At 41.5% G+C, this 21,279-nt stretch overlaps 1 protein-coding gene and 1 pseudogene across 1 annotated transcript; one reads left to right on the top strand and one right to left on the bottom strand.

Moving 5' to 3' along the window:
* Positions 1-7,852: 7,852 nt before the first annotated feature.
* LOC134738219 (heterogeneous nuclear ribonucleoprotein L-like) lies at positions 7,853-13,528 on the bottom strand (annotated as a pseudogene).
* Positions 13,420-15,017, top strand: LOC134738269 (fascin-like). Its single transcript, XM_063652533.1, is given in 1 exon segment — positions 13,420-15,017. A coding segment is annotated over 1 exon segment (1,479 nt). The 5' UTR covers positions 13,420-13,526; the 3' UTR covers positions 15,006-15,017.
* The last annotated feature ends 6,262 nt before the right edge of the window (positions 15,018-21,279 follow it).

Raw genomic sequence — 21,279 nt, 5'->3', positions numbered from 1 at the left:
TGCTACCCTATACTGAAGCATTTCAACACAATTGGAAACATTATGCATAATTTTCAATAGATGAGGATATACATTTACAAAGTATTCACAAAAAGATATTTTTGGCCAAAATTTGAATTTGTTGAAAGAAAGTACATCTCTGATCTACTTTTTTAGAACTTTCTGGGTTTCAAGGTCTTTAACAGAGGTGTGTGTGTGTGTGTGTGTGTGTGTGTGTGCATGTGTGTGTCTGTGGGTGTACGGAAATGTACTGTGTTCATAAAAATGCCAGTGTTGGTGTTTCCAAAGTGAAGCTACTAAAAAACAGAGAATTGGTGTAATCTAGAGGGGAGAGGAATTGATAATGCAGAGAGCACTCGGAAAATAAAACTATGGAAAAGAGGCCACAGTATGGACCAGAGGTAATTACCTGATCACTAAAAAAGAGAGAAGAGAAAGAAAAAGACACAGGAAAACAGGGTCAGAGAGGCAGAAAGTGAAAAATCTAACAGTGTATTTGGCACTGCAGAGAGTAAAAGAATGAGAGGTTTTTCCCCTTTCTGTTCATGGGTTATGAAATTGAGGTTTTCCATATAATTAAGAAAGGATGGATCTTGGTGAAGGGCATATTGTCATCTATGAGAGAGCTGCAAGAAGTATAGGGAAGATTGGAGAAGACGGCTGACATTGCTGCTTTGGGGTAGTTGCTCTAAAACTTCTGCCATTCAGCCACGCGGAGGAGGTGAACAGGTATTTGGGGACATGTGTGACACTTGATCACATGTAACAATAATATATATTACATGTAGAACAATTCATATCATAATTTATGTGTGGAGCAGGATGTAGCTCAACAACGAATGTTCAGAAACTTTACCTAAAAGCCAATTCATAAGTTCTTCTAAAATTGTTGTTAACCTGGTGGGCATATTTTCTAGGGATTTCAAGTGAGCCAAAATTGTCAAGAAATAAAAGCCGTCAGGAATAACGTCTGCTTGGCCTATGAATCGTAGACACACTTAAGAGGCATTTAACATTTTAGTTACAGCTAGAAATGATCTTTGCTTTAAAATTTAAAAATGTGTTTTCTTTAAACTTTGGTTTCATTTTCTTAGGCATTTCTTCAAATAATACATATGTGTGAATGTATGTGATTTTTAGACTATAAAATACTTTGAAACTCTTAGATAAATCTTTGCTAATAATACAGTTCATTATGGAAGAATTTTAGGATTCCTTTTGCTCTCAGCATTGACTACTGTCATTGTAGTAGTTCTGACAATATGATGATTATATGAAGACTCTGAGTTCAAATGCATCATCCTAAGGCAATGCAAACATATTTTCATGTTCTTGTTTTATCATATTTATGTATAACAGAAATGGGAAGACTAAAAGATTTCATTATCACAATTTTGGAGGGCAGAGAAAATACCGACAATCTGCATTTCCAGGCTAAGTTTCAGCTATTTAGAAGCCAAACCTTCTCACTAGTCAGCTGGCAGATCACATTCAGTGAGAAAATGTTTCAGGTTTTTCATAGCTATGTTTAACTTTAAATAAGAGATTACATAATTAATGCTAAAATTGCCTGTCACTATTATATTCCTTAAGGTTTTCCATTCTTTCTTAGCTTAAGTCCTGATTTTTATTTTCATTATTGTCATTGTTATTTTTCTTTTCATAGAAAAGTACTGCTTAGCTCTATAATCTTTTGTTTGACATTAAGGGATAAATATTTTTGACAAAGCGAAAATATGCTTGAATAAGTTTGTGGTCTTCTGTAAAGGTTTAACCTTATGTAGTTGGATTTTTTACACTTTTGATAATAATAATGATTACATAAACTTTATCCAAAAATTGTTATAATTATTCAGATTAATTTTGAATCAATTAAAAAGTTTTAAAATAAATATTATTTGAAGTGTTTATCAGATCAGAAAACAAATGAAAAGATTCATGGTTATACATCAATAATTGCTTATAGTGTAAATGAAAACATTTGTTAATTTCTAGAAATTTATCACATATTTGATTTTACTTTCCAGGCAGTATTCCCACATTTTAAGTTTGTCTTCATTTTAATAAAACTGTATCCAGAAAAATAATAAAACTATAATCTGAATATACAAAAATTTCAAATAATGACTCCATATATGCTCAGGAAGTTTAATGTCTTGACTTTAATCATACCAAAGACTTCTTATGCTAATATAATTTTGTATATATGCAAGGGTTTCACTTCTGTACGCAATCAAGAACTCAGCTAAGCTGTTTATCCTCTCCATGTTCTTCCAGAACATTCTGCCTTAAGGATCTAATTCATGGTTACTTCCTACTCCGTTTTTAAATTTCACCATGATTATGCATCTCATTTACATTTTATTTCCTGGGTCTTTCCTCCCCTCTCAAAAACTACCCAGAGAGCATGATAGCGGCCTTTTCTTGACTTCCACGCCTTACACACACACACACACACACACACACACACTCTCTTACTTTCACAAATATGTGATAATGGGGACAGTGTTGCTACATTTATATTATTCTTCACAAATGAAACTGGTCAACTGTTTGCTGTATATCATAGTCTTGGCCAACATCAGGCAGATGCTGCCCAGATGGCCTTTCTTCATCTAGAAACATGGAGCCATGGTGGCCACCTCACTTTCCTCACACCCTCAACCTAATTGTATCCAGGTCCTAACCAGCAGTTGAATCCATTTCCTTTCCTTCATTTTCCTTTCTGCTATCCAGGCATTTGTCCTCTTGGAAAGCAAGACGAGGCCTTCCTACCTCATGCTTAATCTGCTCCAGTGGCATTAGCCTACACTCACTCCTCAAAGAGAACAGATCCTTCCTAACTCAGAATTTCACACAAGGCACGTACCCAGGAGTCCTCGCCACTCTATTCCATCCCATGTCTCCTCATATTCAATAGCCATAGGCTTTAGTCTAGAGGTGACACCTCTGGGACAATGTACCTGAAGCCCTAGACAAGGAGCTTTGTTATTTGCCATCACATATTCTATGTTTTTCTACATGACATTTATAGCAATAATTTTTGTTTAAATAATTTTTAATATTTTAGTCCCTCTCCTCAACATATACACTTCTAAAAATCAGTATGTTGCTCACTACTGATTTCCAGCACCCAGCACAGCCCTTAGCATATGGTTGGAACTCACTGAATTTCAGCATTATAAAGAAATGAATTAAATGGATGTTGCACACATGTGTGAGGAGCCATGTGGAATGTAAACGGCAGCACACCTATGTGTAAAGTTGTCAGAATCAAGGAAATGGAGCTAAATTGGGAGCCAGAAAGCTAATCCATATGGATGTCGAGGAGATGAGGCTTGAGACACAGAGCAGTGAGCAATGTGAGGGATCCAAAGGCTAGGGAAGTCCCACAGGAACACAGGAGATGATTCAAAGAACCCTTGGTTGTCCTGAAACATTGCTTTTCTTCATGGGCTAGAGGACTTTCTTGACAGAGGGCTGAAGACAAATGCATGCAAAAGTGCTTTCTCTAAATGTCTCACTAGCTTATGTTTTGAATGTATAATTCCAGAACTATGTATCACCCATCTCTCTGTGCTGTTCAGTTCTTTTCGTCCTGCTAAATCTTTTCTGCATCTCTATTTAGATGATTTCTCATTCTTTCCATCTGAGACTGATGGTTATTTCCATGTGGGGATGTTACTAAGAAGACTATATAGGGTCTAGTTAGCAAAAACAGACCATAGAAATTTTTTTTTAAAGTCTGCCCAGCATTTAAGAAGATATCAACCTGGTCTCCAAGTGTCCAGTCCTATCTCGTGTTTACCAGCTTTTAGCCTTTTTCTTTTTCTAAGGATAAGCTCTCACTTTTCAAATTCTGTGTGACATTTTTAAGGCCACATACATGAACACATTTTCATGTATTCCATCTTGCAGTCCTGAAGCAGTAACATGACTACCTGTTGTGACAAAAAGGCTGCTCCTTGGTCTGATCTGCATCTTCCAGGGAACTTGCTTGGCGGTCTATGATCCATCAAATTTTCCCCTTAGTAAATCTCAAAAAAAGATCACCCATAAGCATAGTACAGGGGTATTCTGAGGTTTGACTAGTATTTCAGAGTGCTGTAGATCCTAAGATGAAAGCAGTAAGAAAGTTGAAAGAACAGTATTATTTATTCAACAGACATGCTAGAAATCTCAGAGCTTCCCTAGTCCCTATTTTCTGTCCTATGTATATAACATAAAACTCTGCAAAATCAGAACTGAGTTCTCTGTAAAGACATTCAGAAAGAAACAACACCAGCCTTGAAGGGAAGGCCTTGTAATCCATGGTTTATTCTCCTTTTCTTGTTATGGCCGATGGCAGCACCTAGATTAGAGTAGGTTCTCAGCCGTGGATTCACTGAAATAATGCTTTAAAAATATACTAATAAAGAAGAAAAGAGAGAAGAATCAAATAGATGCAATAAAAAATGATAAAGGGTATATCACCACCAATCCCACAGAAATACAAACTACCGTCAGAGAGTACTATAAACACCTCTATGCAAATAAACTAGAAAATCTAGTAGAAATGGATAAATTCCTGGCACATACACCCTCCCAAGACTAAACCAAGAAGAAGTTGAATCCCTGAATAGACCAAAAACAGGCTCTGAAATTGAGGCAATAGTTAATAGCCTACCAACAAAAAAATGTCCAGGAACAGACGGATTCACAGCCAAATTCTACCAGAGGTACAAGGAGGAGCTGGTACTATTCCTTCTGAAACTATTCCAGTCAATAGAAAAGAGGGAATCCTCCCTTACTCATTCTATGAGGCCAGCATCATCCTGACACCAAAGCCTGGCAGAGACACAACAAAAAAAGAGAATTTTAGACCAATATCCTTGATGAACATTGATGCAAAAATCCTCGATAAAATACTGGCAAACCAAATCCAGCAGCACATCAAAAAGCTTATCCACCATGATCAAGTGGGCTTCATCCCTGGGATGCAAGGCTGGTTCAACATATGCAAATCAATAAACGTAATCCAACATATAAACAGAACCAAAGACAAAAACCACATGATTATTTCAATAGATGCAGAAAAGGCCTTTGACAAAATTCAACAGCCCTTCATGCAAAAAACTCTCTATAAATTAGGTATTGATGGGATGTATCTCAAAATAATAAGAGCTATTTATGACAAACCCACAGCCAATATTACACTGAATGAGCAAAAACTGGAAGCATTCCCTTTGAAAACTGGCACAAGACAGGGATGCCCTCTCTCACCGCTCCTATTCAACATAGTGTTGGAAGTTCTGGCCAGGGCAATCAGGCAGGAGAAAGAAATAAAAGGTATTCAATTAGGAAAAGAGAAAGTCAAATTTTCCCTGTTTGCAGATGACATGATTGCATATTTAGAAAACCCCATCGTCTCAGTCCGAAATCTCCTTAAGCTGATAAGCAACTTCAGCAAAGTCTCAGGATACAAAATCAATGTGTAGAAATCACAAGCATTCTTATACACCAATAACAGACAAACAGAGGGCCAAATCATGAGTGGACTCCCATTCACAATTGCTTCAAAGAGAATAAAATACCTAGGAATACAACTTACAAGGGATGTGAAGGACCTCTTCAAGGAGAACTACAAACCACTGCTCAATGAAATAAAAGAGGATACAAACAAATGGAAGGACATTCCATGCTCATGGATAGGAAGAATCAATATCGTGAAAATGGCCATACTGTCCAAGATAATTTATAGATCCAGTGCCATCACCATCAAGCTACCAAAGACTTCCTTCACAGAATTGGAAAAAACTACTTTAAAGTTCATATGGAACCAAAAAAGAGCCCGCATTGCCAAGACAATCCTAAGCAAAAAGAACAAAGCTGGAGGCATCATGGTACCCGACTTCAAACTATACTACAAGGCTACAGTAACCAAAACAGCATAGTACTGGTACCAAAACAGAGATATAGACCAATGGAACAGAACAGAGCCCTCAGAAATAATACCACACATCTACAACCATGTGATCTTTGACAAGCCTGACAAAAACAAGCAATGGGGAAAGGATTCCCTATTTAACAAATGATGCTGGGAAAACTGGCTAGCCATATGGAGAAAGCTGAAACTGGATCCCTTCCTTGGACCTTATACAAAAATTAATTCAAGATGGATTAAAGACTTAAATGTTAGACCTAAAACCATAAAAACCCTAGAAGAAAACCTAGGCAATACCATTCAGGACATAGGCATGGGCAAGGACTTCATGTCTAAAACACCAAAAGCAATGGCAACACAAGCCAAAATTGACAAATGGGATCTAATTAAACTAAAGAGCTTTTGCACAGCAAAAGAAACTACCATCAGAGTAAACAGGCAACGTACAGAGTGAACAGGCAACCTACAGAATGGAAGGAAATTTTTGCAATCTGCTCATCTGACAAAGGGCTAATATCCAGAATTTACAAAGAACTCAAACAAACTTAGAAGAAAAAAACAAACAACCCCATCAAAAAATGGATGGAGGATATGAACAGACACTTCTCAAAAGAAGACATTTATGCAGTCAACAGATGCATGAAAAAATGCTCATCATCACTGGCCATCAGAGAAATGCAAATCAGAACCACAAATGAGACACCATCTCACACCAGTTAGAATGGCGATCATTAAAAAATCAGGAAACAATAGGTGCTAGAGAGGATGTGGAGAAATAGGAACACTTTTACACTGTTGGTGGGACTGTAAACTAGTTCAACCCTTGTGGAAGACAGTGTGGCTATTCCTCAAGGATCTAGAACTAGAAATACCATTTGACCCAGCCATCCCATTACTGGGTATATACCCAAAGGATTATAAATCATGCTGCTATAAAGACACATGCACACATATGTTTATTGCGGCACTATTCACAATAGCAAAGACTTGGAACCAACCCAAATGTCCATCAATGATAGACTGGATTAAGAAAATGTGGCACATATACACCATGGAATACTATGCAGCCATAAAAAATGATGAGTTCATGTCCTTTGTAGGGACATGGATGAAGCTGGAAACCATCATTCTCAGCAAACTATCGCAAGGATAAAAAACCAAACACTGCATGTTCTCACTCTTAGGTGGGAATTGAACAATGAGGACACTTGGACACAGGAAGGGGAACATCAAACACCGGGGCCTGTTTTGGGGTGGGGGGAGGGGGGAGAGGTAGCATTAGGAGATATACCTAATGTAAATGACGAGTTAATGGATGCAGCACAGCACATGGCACATGTATACATATGTAACAAACCTGCACGTTGTGCACATGTACCGTAGAACTTAAAGTATATAAAAAAAGTATACTAATTCACAGAAATCCTCCGCACTTCCAATTACAATAAAACCATCTATTACTCTAAAATTTGTGAATATTAATCATTCTATCCTTCTAGCTTTTATTCTGCATTTGTGACCCCTTTGTACTATTTTTTCTGTTAGGATACAGTCAAGAAAACTGAAATCATGGTAGTAAGTACTTTAAAGACGGAATTGGTTACCAGATGTTAGAAAGCTCTAGAAGTTCTTGAGCAGGAGTAATTATAGACATCAGTTTACCTTAAATGGGCAGAATTCAGATAGATAACAACAACAACAAAAAGAGACTGTGGAGGTTATTCATAGTGGGCTAATTTGTTTGGGAAAAATAAGTAGCTATAAATCAGTATATTCTAGTATCTTTGAGACAACAAATATGGGAAATTATTTTTCTTTTCTTTTTTTTTCCCAGCAAGCGCTGTGTTTATTTTCCAAACAATTTTATTGAAATGTGCCAAGAGTACATGGGCAGCACAAATGTATGAACAGGATAAAAAAAATCACATGTACAACAATTTTTTAAAAGTGAAGGTTAATTTTGGGAGATATCAGTTCCCCTCTCCCTCCCCCTGCAGACTTCCAGCGTTTCCATTAAGGTTAAGCCTCTACGAACCTAGCATTAAAAAAAAAAAAAAAAAAAAAAGGAATACAAGATCTTTTGCAAATAACAAAAACAAAAAACAAAAAATGGCATAAAGGACAGAGAAATGTCTTCCTGCTTAGATGGCACTCTTCCTAGGCACCTAATTAGGAGGCGTGCTGAGCGGTGGAGAAACACAACTTCAGAGTGTAAGGGTATGGACCATTGGGTTTTTCATCTGGTAATGGTTCAGGAAGCCCAGAGTCTCCAGGGCATCGCTCTTGGATTCCCACTGCAGCAGTCCAGAGGAGCTGCGCTCACTTTTGCTGAGAATACTTTCACAGAAGATGGCCATTTCACTCCAAGCTCATCGCAGATCTCAAAGAAGTTCTCCTCAGTCACCTCCAGCGGGGTGTTGAAGAAATGCAGCACGTTGCTGGGGTGCTGGATGCGGTTCTTGGCTGCCTGCTCTGGGGTGGAGAACCGATTGTTCTGGGATTCACTGAAGTCTTTGTAACTGCAAGACCCGTCTTCCAACCCGTATGACTGACCGGGCATGATGGCTGGCTGCTTGGAGACACAGACATTCAGCTTCTGCCCAAACATGAAGTTGTTGTTGAGGTGGGTAATGGCCCGGTCCACAGCGTAGCCATCAGCCATCTCCACCATGGCGGCCCCCGGCTTGCTTTTCATGAATTTCACCTTCTCCACATTGCCATACAAGCAGAAGACATTGAAGACTCGGTCACAGTTCATCTTAGATTGATCCAAGCCATAGACCACTAGCACAGGGCTGTGGGCGTGAGGGCCGTACTCAGGTGGTGGGGGAGGGGGTGAGGGGGTGCCCATACTGGGGGCCGTAGCGACTTGGGCCCCGACGGTGACCCCCCACTGGTGGACCCATCCTTCTCCCTTCGTAGTGAGGGGTGCGGGGCCGTAGCCCTCATCATGGTAATGGCTGTGGTATCCACCGTGGGGCCCTCCATATTCTGCTGGGTGATCTCCCAGGAGAGGGGGCTGCCTCTGGCGTTTGTTGGGGTTGCTGCCAGGATCACCTTGTCCACTGAGATTGGGGTTTGTGTAGTCCCAAGTATCCTGATCACTCTTGAACACATTCAAGCGTGTAGGCTTTGCGTATTCCATCTTCAGAGCACAACAGCCAGAATAGATATCAGCCCCATTGAGAGAGGCCTTGGCCCACTGGGCACTTTGAACAGAGTCGAATTCCACCATCGCCTGAACTCCATTCTTCCTGAAAATGACAATTCTCTGGACAGGGCCACAAGGATTACAGATAGCGTAAAGAACATCCGTGGTGATCGAATAAATGGGGTTCAGGATGGTAAAGAGAAGCACACTGTTCACGCTCCGGGAGTCATCCGAGTCCCCGGGGTGGGAGATCTTCTGGATGGTAGAGTAGTTGACAAAAGCTGGGTGGCCGGCAATGCATATTTGGTTGTCGGCTGCGTAGCTCACTGCGTTGCAAGCCCCCAACACATCTTCAAACTCCACCAGTGCTTGTCTCTTTTTAGGCATTACCACCACAGAGCTGATGGGTCCAAACTCCTGCAAGTCCTCCACAAGGTCAGCTTCCACCACACCCTCAATCAGGCCCCTGATGTGGAAAACTGGGGAGGCAGGGGTTTTGTGCGGGTCATGGTAGTTCTTCCCGCCGCCGCTCGCCGCCCCGCCTCCTCCACCGCCACCGCCACCGCCACCGCCACCGCCTCCGTGCTGGTCGCCGGCGTTGCCAGTCTTGAGCCGCTTAGTGGTCCCGCCGCCCTCACTGACGCCGCCCTGGTATCGGCCACTGCCGCCTCCGCCGCCCGCCACCGCCATCTTCACCGTCGCTCCGGACCGCCTCTGCTGCTCGTCCGGTTGCTGCCTCTGCTCCAGCCGCCGACGCCGCTTCTCCCGGGAAATTATTTTTCTAAGTTAGTTTGGTAAAGTTTAAAAGGGTTGTACTTTATCCTGTAGACAATTGAGAGTAGTTTGCTGTATTTAAGAAGGATAAATAAACTGTTCTGTGTGCAGGGCGGATTAGAAATGGAAGACATTGGAAGCAGAGAGAAGTTAAGGAAGAATGTTGACATTATCTTAAAGTGTTAAGAACCTGAACGAAACTCATTGCAAAATCATTGCCAGGGAATACAATGTAGGGCCATTGACTGACTCTAGTGGTGGATGAGGACAACTCACAGAGAGAAATCTGACAATCCATGCTTAGCAGAGGGAAGGAAGCCAGAAATAGTTATTATTAAGTGCAAGACTTCAGTTTTGTTGGTTTTTTGTTTTTTACTCCCAGCAAGCTAAATTTGACAATAATGTAGCTCAATTTCTCCCAATCTCATTTTGTTAATCTCTATAATCTTGCCCCAGAAAAGCCCCAGCTCAGAAAATTCTGTATTCATTTGTCTTCATAAGATTGTAAAAATTTCAAAACTGTCTGTTCATGATAATTAGAGAAATACAAATCAAGACCACAATGAGATACCATCTTATACCAACCAGAATGGCTATTACTAAAAAGTCAAAAAATAACAGATGCTGGTGAAGTTGTGAAGAAAAAGGGATGCTTATACACTGTTGGTGGGAGTGTAAATTAGTTCATCCATTGTGGAAAACAGTGTGGCAATTCCTCAAAAGCCTAAAGACAGAAATAGCATTTGACCCTGCAATCCCATTACTGGGTATATACTTAAAGGAATATAAATCATTCTATTATAAAGACACATGCATGCATATGTACACTGCAGCACTGTTCACAATAGCAAAGACATGGAATCAACCAAAATGGCAATCAGTGACACACTGGATCAAGAAAACGTGGTACATATACACCATGGAATACTACGCAGCCATAAAAAAGAACAGAGATCATGTCTTTTGCAGGGAAATGGATGGAGCTGGAGGCTATTATCCTTAGCAAACTAACATAGGAACAGAAAAACACCGCATGTTCTCACTTGTAAGTGGGAGCTAAATGATGAGAACTCACATGGACACACAGAGGGGAACAACACACACTGGGGACTTTCAGAGAGAGGAGGCAGAGAGATGGGAGATCATCAGGGAAAATAACTAATGGGTGCTAGGCTTAATACCTGGATGATGAAAGAATCTGTACCACAAACCCCCATGACAAAAGTTTACCTATGTAACAAACGTGCACTTGTACCCCTGAACCTAAAATAAAAGTTCAAAAAGGAAGCAAAAAAAAAAAAACTTTAAAGTAGCTCAATAAGTTTTATATTAATGTCAACTTTAAATAATTTTTATGCACAATACGTTATGAAAATTCATTTACCTTTTTTAAAAAAAGAATGCGAAATTTTAGCAGAGTTTTCAACAACAATGTTATAGTTAACAAGAGAAAAGCATCCTGATGTTTTACAAACTGGTGTTTCAATGAATTACTCTTTTTTTTTCTGAGAGGGGATCTCGCTCTGTTGCCCAGGCTGGAGTGCAGTGGCATGATCTCGGCTCACTGCAACCTCCACCTCCCAGGTTCAAGTGATTCTCCTGCCTCAGCCTTCCAGTACCAGAAGGCATGCACCATGACGCCTAGCTACATTTTGTATTTTTAGTAGAGACAGGGTTTCACCAGGTTGGCCAGGCTGGTCTCTAACTCCTGAGCTCCCAAACTGCTGGTAGTACATGCATGAGCCACCGTACCCAGCCAAAATGAATTACTCTTGTGTTCTATTCATTTGTTTTTCCTGCATTTTCATTTCATTTCACTTTGACGAACCAACAGAAATACCCGATGCAATACAGTGACAGCTTCAAAAGCTTCATGTTAACAAAGTTATCATTTCACAGTAGATAAAATAATATGTGAAAGTAATGAGAATTTAGGAATTCCTCTAAAATCAGAATTTAAAGACATACCACTTACCCTTTGTTAAAATAGCTTACAGCACAGAAGTCTTAGAAAATGGGCATTAGAGTGTCAGAAAGCTAGTCATGTTAAAAAAAACCTTTCAAATCAAGGCTAGCCACCTCATTAAATAATAAAATGAAGAAACTGCTTATAAAACCGGTGTTCCATTTTCAATTTTAAAAAAATGTTGATAGTAAAATAACCATTAATTTAAAATATTTTTCTGCTCACTTCTAGAAGGTGACCTATTTAAGCCCCACTAAACCACTTAAGTGACCTACTTAAGCCCCACTAAAGCAAATAGCATATATTGGGATTGGATTACCAAAAGTATGCCTTCCATTTGATTGGCCATATACCTTTTTGTTTCATGCAGGGATAATGGCTTTTCTCCTTCTTCAGTAACCCAAAGGAAAAGCTGACATTCTAACCTGGAGCTGCACATTCAAGCTTTGACACATGCCTCTCGCTGGTTTCATCTAATGCTTATAATAAACCTGTAGAGTCAGCAACTTTAGAAAGATGGGTTGAAGAAGTGTCTTTGTCATAGTTTGTATTTTTCTCTGAGGCACTTGGCAGAGTCACCTCTGGTGTTTCAAATGTGCTTGAAAGTTATCTGTCTGCCCTCTGAGAAGTTTGCATAAAACCTGCTTTACTTAAAAGCAGGCAAAATTAAGGTTTCTGTAACAAAACCATAGGCACTGCATTGAGATAGGACAAAGACCAAATATCCTGCTTCCATGTGGCAGAGAAATAATGAATAACTTGGTTCAAGAGCTCATGGAGTGGCATATCATCACGCCATTATTAATAGAGAACATTGCTAATTTCTAAAGGGGCTTAATGTCATGATTATTTTATCCTCTTCTTTCTGTTGAATTTTTAACATGTATGTCTACTGCAAAGTACACAAAGGAAATAAATTAGCACTAAAAAAAGGGCTTCTTCACAACCGCAAATTATATATATATTTCTTTCAGAACATCACTTTAGAGAGAAAATAGCAAAAATTCAGCATCATCACTTTTGTGACACTTCACTAACCAATCCAAATATAGAAAAAGAAAGAGAAATTGAGTACATTTGCATTCACTGTACATTTTTAGCTGTTTGTGTAGAAGAAAAACAATTAGCTTATTTAAAAACCCTAAGGTGAGTACGCAGTTTTTAATTATTATCTTTGCTGTTGTGATTTGTATTTGTATTTTATTTATGTATAAACCCAGTATATAAACCTATGTCAAATACTTCTTTATTTTTGATACTAGTTCAAAATATTGGTGACTTTTTTAGATATGAATATCTCATATGTATCTTTTAGAAATTATCAGAGTTATAAAATAATATTTGGGAGGTAAGGAAGGCACTAGACATAAGAAACTTGTGTAGACAAATACTTTGTCACCAAAGTTGTATATTTAAAAGTCCCTATTCTTTGTCTCTTATCAATTCAAAATTAATTCACTAGAAAACAATTTTCCTCAACATTTAATCCCTAGTTGTTCATCTTTTTCACTAGTTTGTATTGCATTACTCATTGCTTCATAGCTAAACTCTGTTTAAATCTGTTAACTGAAATGATTTTAAAAACCTTTTGGTGGAGCGCTGCGGAGGGCGCGTGCGGGCCGCCGCCGCCGAACAAAGGAGCAGGGGCGCCGCCGCGGGGACCCGCCACCCACCTCCCGGGGCCTCACCGCGGCCTCCCGTCCACCGCCACCATGACCGCCAACGGCACAGCCGAGGCAGTGCAGATCCAGTTCGGCCTCATCAACTGCGGCAACAAGTACCTGACGGCCGAGGCATTCGGGTTCAAGGTTAACGCGTTGGCCAGCAGCCTGAAGAAGCAGCAGATCTGGACGCTGGAGCAGCCCCCTGACGAGGCGGGCAGCGCGGCCGTGTGCCTGCGCAGCCACCTGGGCCGCTACCTGGCGGCGGACAAGGACGGCAACGTGACCTGCGAGCGCGAGGTGCCCGGTCCCGACTGGTGCTTCCTCATCGTGGCGCACGACGACGGCCGCTGGTCGCTGCAGTCCGAGGAGCACCGGCGCTACTTCGGAGGCACCGAGGACCGCCTGTCGTGCTTCGCACAGACGGTGTCCCCCACCGAGAAGCGGAGCGTGCACATCGTCATGCACCCTCAGGTCAACATCTACAGCGTCACCCGTAGGCGCTAGGCGCACCTGAGCCGGCGGCCGGCCGACGAGATCGCCGTGGACAGCGACGTGCCCTGGGGCATCGACTCGCGCATCATCCTCGCCTTCCAGGACCAGCGCTACAGCGTGCAGACCGCCGACCACCGCTTCCTGCGCCATGACGGGCGCCTGGTGGCGAGCCCCGAGCCGGCCACTGGCTACACGCTGGAGTTCCGCTTCGGCAAGGTGGCCTTCGGCGGCTGCGAGGGTCCTTACCTGGCGCCGTCGGGGCCCAGCAGCACGCTCAAGGCCGTCAAGGCCACCAAGGCGGGCAAAGACGAGCTCTTTGCCCTGGAGCAGAGCTGCGCCCAGGTCGTGCTGCAGGCGGCCAACGAGAGGAATGTGTCCACGCGCCAGGGTATGGACCTGTCTGCCAATCAAGACGAGGAGACCGACCAGGAGACCTTCCAGCTGGAGATCGACTGCGACACCAAAAAGTGTGCCTTCCGTACCCACACGGGCAAGTACTGGACGCTGACGGCCACTGGGGGCGTGCAGTCCACCGCCTCCACCCAGAATGCCAGCTGCTACTTCGACATTGAGCGGCGTGACCGGCGCATCACACTGCGGGCGTCCAATGGCAAGTTTGTGACATCTAAGAAGAATGGGCAGCTGGCCGCCTCGGTGGAGACAGCAGGGGACTCAGAGCTCTTCTTCATGAAGCTCATCGACCGCCCCATCATCGTGTTCCGCGGGGAGCACGGCTTCATCGGCTGCCGCAAGGTCAGGGGCACCCTGGACGCCAACCGCTCCAGCTATGACGCCTTCCAGCTGGAGTTCAACGATGGCGCCTACAACATCAAAGACTCCACAGGCAAATACTGGACGGTGGGCAGTGACTCCGCGGTCACCAGCAGCGGCGACCCTCCTGTGGACTTCTTCTTCGAGTTCTGCGACAACAAGGTGGCCGTCAAGGTGGGCGGGCGCTACCTGAAGGGCGACCACGCAGGGGTCCTGAAGGCCTCCGCGGAGACCGTGGACCGCGCCTCGCTCTGGCAGTACTAGGGCCCGCCCGCCCCGCCCTTCCCCGCCCCTGCCCACGTGGCAGCTCCTTCCAACCCTCCCTGCTAACCCCTTCTCCTCCAGGTGGGCTCCCCGGGGCGGGAGGCAAGCCCCTTGCCTTTCAAACTGGAAACCCCAGAGAAAACGGTGCCCCCGCCTGTCGCCCCTATGGACTCCCCACTCTCCCCTCCGCCCGGGTTCCCTACTCCCCTCGGGTCAGCGGCTGCGGCCTGGCCCTGGGAGGGATTTCAGATGCCCCTGCCCTCTTGTCTGACACGGGGCGAGTATGGCACCTCTTTCTTCTGACCTCAGACGGCTCTGAGCCTTACTTCTCTGGAAGCGGCTAAGGGACGGTTGGGGGCTGGGAGCCCTGGGCGTGTAGTGTAACTGGAATCTCTTGCCCCTCCTGGCCACCTCCTCCCAGCCCCCCAGGAGCTGGGCACGTGTCCCAAGCCTGTCAGTGGCCCTCCCTGGTGCACTGTCCGGAAACCCCTGCTTGGGAAGGGAAGCCGTCGGGTGGGCTAGGACTGACCCTCGGTGTTTTTTTGGGTAGTGGCTGGAAACAGCCCCTCTCCCACGTGGCAGAGGCTCAGCCTGGCTCCCTTCCGTGGAGCGGCAGGGCGTGACAGCCACAGGGTCTGCCCGCTGCATGTTCTGCCAGGGTGGTGGTGGCGGGGGGTAGGGGTGTGGGGGCCATCTTCCTCCTGTCTCTTTCCTTTCACCCTAGCCTGACTGGAAACAGAAAATGACCAAATCAGTATTTTTTTAGATGAAATATTGTTGCTGGAGGCGTCCCAGGCAAGCCTGGCTGTAGTAGTGAGTGATCTGGGTGGGGCGTCTCAGCACCCTCCCCAGCGGGTGTATCTCAGCCCTCTCTTTCCGTCCTTCCCGTCCAGCCCCAGCCCTGGGCCTGGGCTGCGGGACGCCTAGGCCAGAGCCCCTACTGTGATTGGTGCTCCCTGGGCCTCCTGGGTGGATGAAGCCAGGCGTCACCCCCTCGGGGAGCCCTGGGGTGAGCCGCCGGGGCCCACCTGCTGCCAGCCTCCCTCGTCCCTGACATGCATCTCACTCTGGGTGTCTTGGTCTTTTATTTTTTGTAAGTGTTATTTGTATAACTCTAAACGCCCATGATAGTAGCTTCAAACTGGAAATAGTGAAATAAAATAACTCAGTCTGCAGCCTTCCCCCCCCAAAAAAAACTTTTTGTCCATTTTTTACCTATTCCATTTGACATTGGTCTCATATGATATCATGATACAAAGGAAAATGACCCTACGATGATATGATTCATAATCCCACTATAAATTTCCTTGATGCTTTGAGAGTGTGATTTATTTTGCCCCCCCTCCATTTTTTTTAACTATAAAGCAAGTACATGTACAATAATGCCACTTTTTTTCCAACCCCAAATAAATAGAAACAGCTATAGGACTGAAGTTTCTAATATGAATCTTATAGTTTACTTAGCACATGCTTTAATAAAGTTTCCTCTTCAGGAAACTAGAATATTGTGTCTGGTGCAAGACTAGATGTTTTGTCAAAAACATATGTAATATTCATATAGCAGAGCTTTGGCTTTATGCCATGAACAAGCAGGAGGTGTTTTTGGAACTGTCCTATTGATTTTCACACGTTATTTATTGGAAATGACTGCTGCCATTCCCACATAGTCCTAAGTGTGAATATTTACCATATGTATGTGGCTTCAAGATTATTTTGTTGTTCACAAAATCACCTATGTCCTCCCATCAAAATACTGTCCTCATCTTAAAGTAAATGGCACTGTTTTATTCAATGATTTACATTTTGGAATCCTAACCAGATATTTTTTTCCTTAAATTTCAAGCACTGCATTACTTCCAAAGGCATGCTATGGGTATGTGGAAATTATATCAAACATGAGTAAATTTTGTTGACCAAGACTACAGAAATAACAATACCATCACATAAATATATGAATACAGACATTGATGGTTGGTGAAAATTACCTCCAAATGTCCAATGCCATGAGTATATTTTGAATAGCTAGTTTGATTTTTATTAATATTATATGAAGGTTATTTCTAAGCCTGCAGACATAATTTATGGAATATACTACTCAGATATTTGACAATGTACTACTTCAATGTTTGGATATATTTATTCCAAATATATCTCCACTGTGATTTTTTAGGAGATACAATTGCCATCACAGAAAGATATTGCTGATTCCGATGAAATTTTTAATTAAGTAGAAAAATCAAAGAACGCAATTCTTTTTCAAGATTTCTTCAAATAAAGAAATAAGCAAAATTAGGCTGTGGTGTTGTGAATAACACCAAGAAGTATGGAGTCAGGCAAGCCTCAGGTTCTGTCACAGTTCTACTGTGAAGTAGATAATTCTAAAGGTGCGTTTCTGTGTCTTAGGTTTGTGGAGACCTACAGTAGCATTCCACAGACCAACACTGAGCCTACCCCACGACTATTCAACCTGCCCATTATTGGGTAGCTTTCATATAACCAGTTAGAAAGAAAACATCTATGAAAACTATTTACTAAAGAATTATATATTTTAATTAAGGGTACCGAACATGGTCAAGTTAGAGAACAATAGAGTAGAAACCTTCTATTCAAATATAATTGAGACCAGTTTTTTGATAGTTAATCTAAAAAGTGAGTTAAGGAGGAGGATCATGGGGTTAAAAAAAAAACCAGAAATGCAAATTATTTGGCCAATATTTTGATATAAGTCCAGGACCCTTTGATTATTACTCTATTAACTGGAGTTTCTATACATTGTCTTCTTTGTATAAATTATGATCATAACAAGTCAGTCATAATTCTAAATTTTTACCTGTTTAAAGTAGAACAAAAAAAAGTAATTGAGGTGCAAAAACCTTTTAGCTTGTTAAAATTTTGCTATTCTGATTATTCTAATTTTATAATTTTTTCTTAAAATTTTTACATTGCTTAGCCCTCCTATGAATCAACTTAGCTTTTTCTAATCTTTTCAAGACCCAAATATTTTTACATAAATAGTACCACTATATTATAATCACATCACTGATTTTATTTATGTCACAAAAGCCCAACTTGAATACAACCTAAATAAACTGTCTGGTAGGTAAGTTAACATAACGCCAAGTTGAGGCAACAGACTTACATAGGCATAATAGAAAACACACTGTTATTTTACAGGGAGAATGTACAGTGTCAGTTCATTCAACAAGTTGGTTAAACACAACTCAACTAAAACAATGTCATTGAAAAGTAGCAAATTCTGTTTTTGTTCCATGGACTTACAGCCAATGAGTCCTGAGAAAGAAGAGAGAATTTAAAGAGCTTCATTGGCAGGTGAATCTGTACTTGGCCTTTTAGCTTAGAGACTGCAACTCCATATTAAAAGCAGGAGACTAGTGAGACATCCCATATAAAGAAAGAAATCAGAACAGACATGCAGGGGCAAAAGTAGCCATGGTCTGCGTCCTGGCTCAGGAGGACAGTATGTGTTGAAGAGCAAAGCCTAGAATGGGCTGATGCCTGTAACCTCACCCCATCCCATTGCTTTATCTACTCACACTGCTTGCCCAGAAAATCTGGTGCCCCACAGTGAGAACAGGAACTGGGCATCCCAGCTAATCTTCAGCTGGGTAGGTCTCATAGGGTTGTCAGATTTGAAAAAAATAACAATAGGCTTTGAAGAAAAAGACTTGGAGATGAAGCAGAATGCTCTTGCCAAAGCTTCCCTCAATTGACATAAGAGGAGCAAATTTATTTCCCAAATTAGTTATGGTATAATTTACCAGGTATCCAAATAAATTTGTTTAGAAACTAAGAGTTTTCCCCTGGAATAATGTCTGACTATAATTTTACATATAATTCTTTTATTCAACAAATGCTCAATGTATGTTTGTTTTATACCAAACACTTTTAAGGAATTAGGAATACCATTGTGAATAAAATAGACAGTCTCTACTAACTGCTTAGTTATGATGGGAGGCAAACAAATACATAAGAAAATAATTAAGAAATACAGTTTTATGCCTAATTATGTCAGATGATAGTAAGTGCTGTGTCCCCAAAACACTTACTCATTTTCTCAAACTATTCTAAAACAGGAAAGGTGCATAAAGAGTGCTGGACATGGGACTGAAGATTCTGTTTTAAATATGGTTGCCAGGGAAATCCTCACTGTGTAAGAACATTCCATCAAGGACTTGAAGGAGATGAGGGAAGTCATCAAGAGGATGGGAAAAAGAACACTCCCAGTAATAGGACCAGCAAATGCAAAGACCAGAGGAGAAAGACATCTGCTTTGTTTAAGGGACAGCAAACAGGTCTCCCTGCTACAGCAGAGTAAATACAGTGGTAATGGTAGAAGAGTTTTTAGTTGTAAGGCAAGAAGGGGACCAACCATGGAGAGTCTTAGATGTCATTGTGGAGATTTCGATTTTACTGGAGGTGAAATGGAAGCCACTGAAGGCACTTGAAATGGAGGCTGATATGGTTCACAGCTTTAATAGTCTGCTGTCTGCTGAGATAAGAATTGACGACAGGACAAAGGGTAGATCTAGGTAGTGAGATGTTATTGCAATCACCTAGGAAAAAGACAGGATGATTTGAACTAGAGTGGTACTGGTAAGAGGTGGTCATATTTTGAAAATATTTTTGAAGTAGAGTTGACAGGATTTGGTGATGAATTTGACATGGGATGTGAGTCAAATTTCATAGCCAGAGCCAAACATCCCTATTTAATTACATTGAATATAATAGAAAAGGTGGAGGGAAATGGATCAGGAAAAGAAAGAATAGAAGTTTGGTGTGGGAAACAGTAAGGTGAAGAAACCAGTAGAGATGTTACATATCTAAATCTCAGTTCAGGAGCTTTGAATGCATAGAAAAGTTGATCATTAGCATGGGGCTGGAATTTGAAGCCATGAGACTGGACAACGTCATTTTAGTTTAGTGTATTTCCACAGATTATATTTCAAGCATCATGCTAGATACTTTAACGTTTGGCCATTTTAAAAGCCCCTTGGTAAATTTCACAGGAATGAGGATTTGACTGACCTGTTTTTCTCAGATGTCTGACCTCAGTAGGATGCATGATTTTATTATATTTAATTCCCTATAAAATTCCAAAATATCAAAATGAGACCTATATTTATTAGCAGGATTTTTCAGGTACAATATTCCTACTCAGATAGAACTATATCACTTAATTTCACAGAAATATCCTTCCCTGGGGTGATGATACTATTATATCACCAATCATGAAATCATGCTGACTTGCAGGCAACAATGGAGCTCACATTTTGATCTAAGCTAATTTGCATGACTTACTTAAATTATGAAAATACACACTTTTAGAGAGCAGACAGATTTTGTTAATTCTGAATTATGTCAAAGTATCACTTAATTCTCAAGGGCCCAACTCTGGCGAAACAAGATGCCGCAGTGTATGTGTTTCCTATTCCCTTCCAACTTTTTTCATCATGATTCATCAGCGAATGCTATGAAGTCTAGAAATTTAATTAATGGATCTCAGGGCCACTGGACCATGCATTTACACAAATTGCTCTGTGAAGAAGGAGCACTCACTCTCTCTCTCTCTCTACCCGCCCCTGCCCTTTCTCCCCCTCTTTCTCTTTCAAGAGCAGAACATTTTAGTGACCTCCAGTTAACTGGCTGAACTAAGCAGCGATCTCTTAGGTAATAATGCACTGCTAACAAACCTCAGCATAGACTATAACGCTACCACTAAAGCTTCCGTTCATGTTGTTCTAGGGCTAATAAAATGGAATATTGTATTCTAGCTCTGAGGAAATTTGAGATTGTCTCATATTTTCTCAGTTAAACCAGAAAATAATTAATTTTAGGGAAGGGACAAGAATTGCTGTGGCAGAGCCAGCCTGATAAATAATTTCTATTCATTCTCAATGTATTATCTGTTTTCTCCCTACAGGCTCCTTTTTGTTACTCTTATATCAAAATCCCACTTAATTTTCTTGCCATCACAACTCAAAAATCATACCTACAAAAGAGCTAAAGTTTTCATCTTTTTGCTTTGGCACAAACTCTATGCCGGCTATGAGAGTGTAAGCTTTATAGTTATATATAGATATTTTTATTTATAATCTTTCTTCTGCAAAAAAGGATTAAAGTGAAGCAAAAAGAACATGTAATAAGATGAATAATGAATAGAAAAATAAATTGCTTTTAAGACAAAGTAAAGGAAACTATAAAAGGGAGATGACTAGAACTATTTAGCAAGAAGAGACCTCATTCTTTCTATCAA

The sequence above is a fragment of the Pongo pygmaeus genome, chromosome 16 (assembly GCF_028885625.2).
Source record: "Pongo pygmaeus isolate AG05252 chromosome 16, NHGRI_mPonPyg2-v2.0_pri, whole genome shotgun sequence".
Classification (NCBI taxonomy): domain Eukaryota; kingdom Metazoa; phylum Chordata; class Mammalia; order Primates; family Hominidae; genus Pongo; species Pongo pygmaeus.
This window is presented reverse-complemented; position numbering and strand designations above follow the sequence as displayed.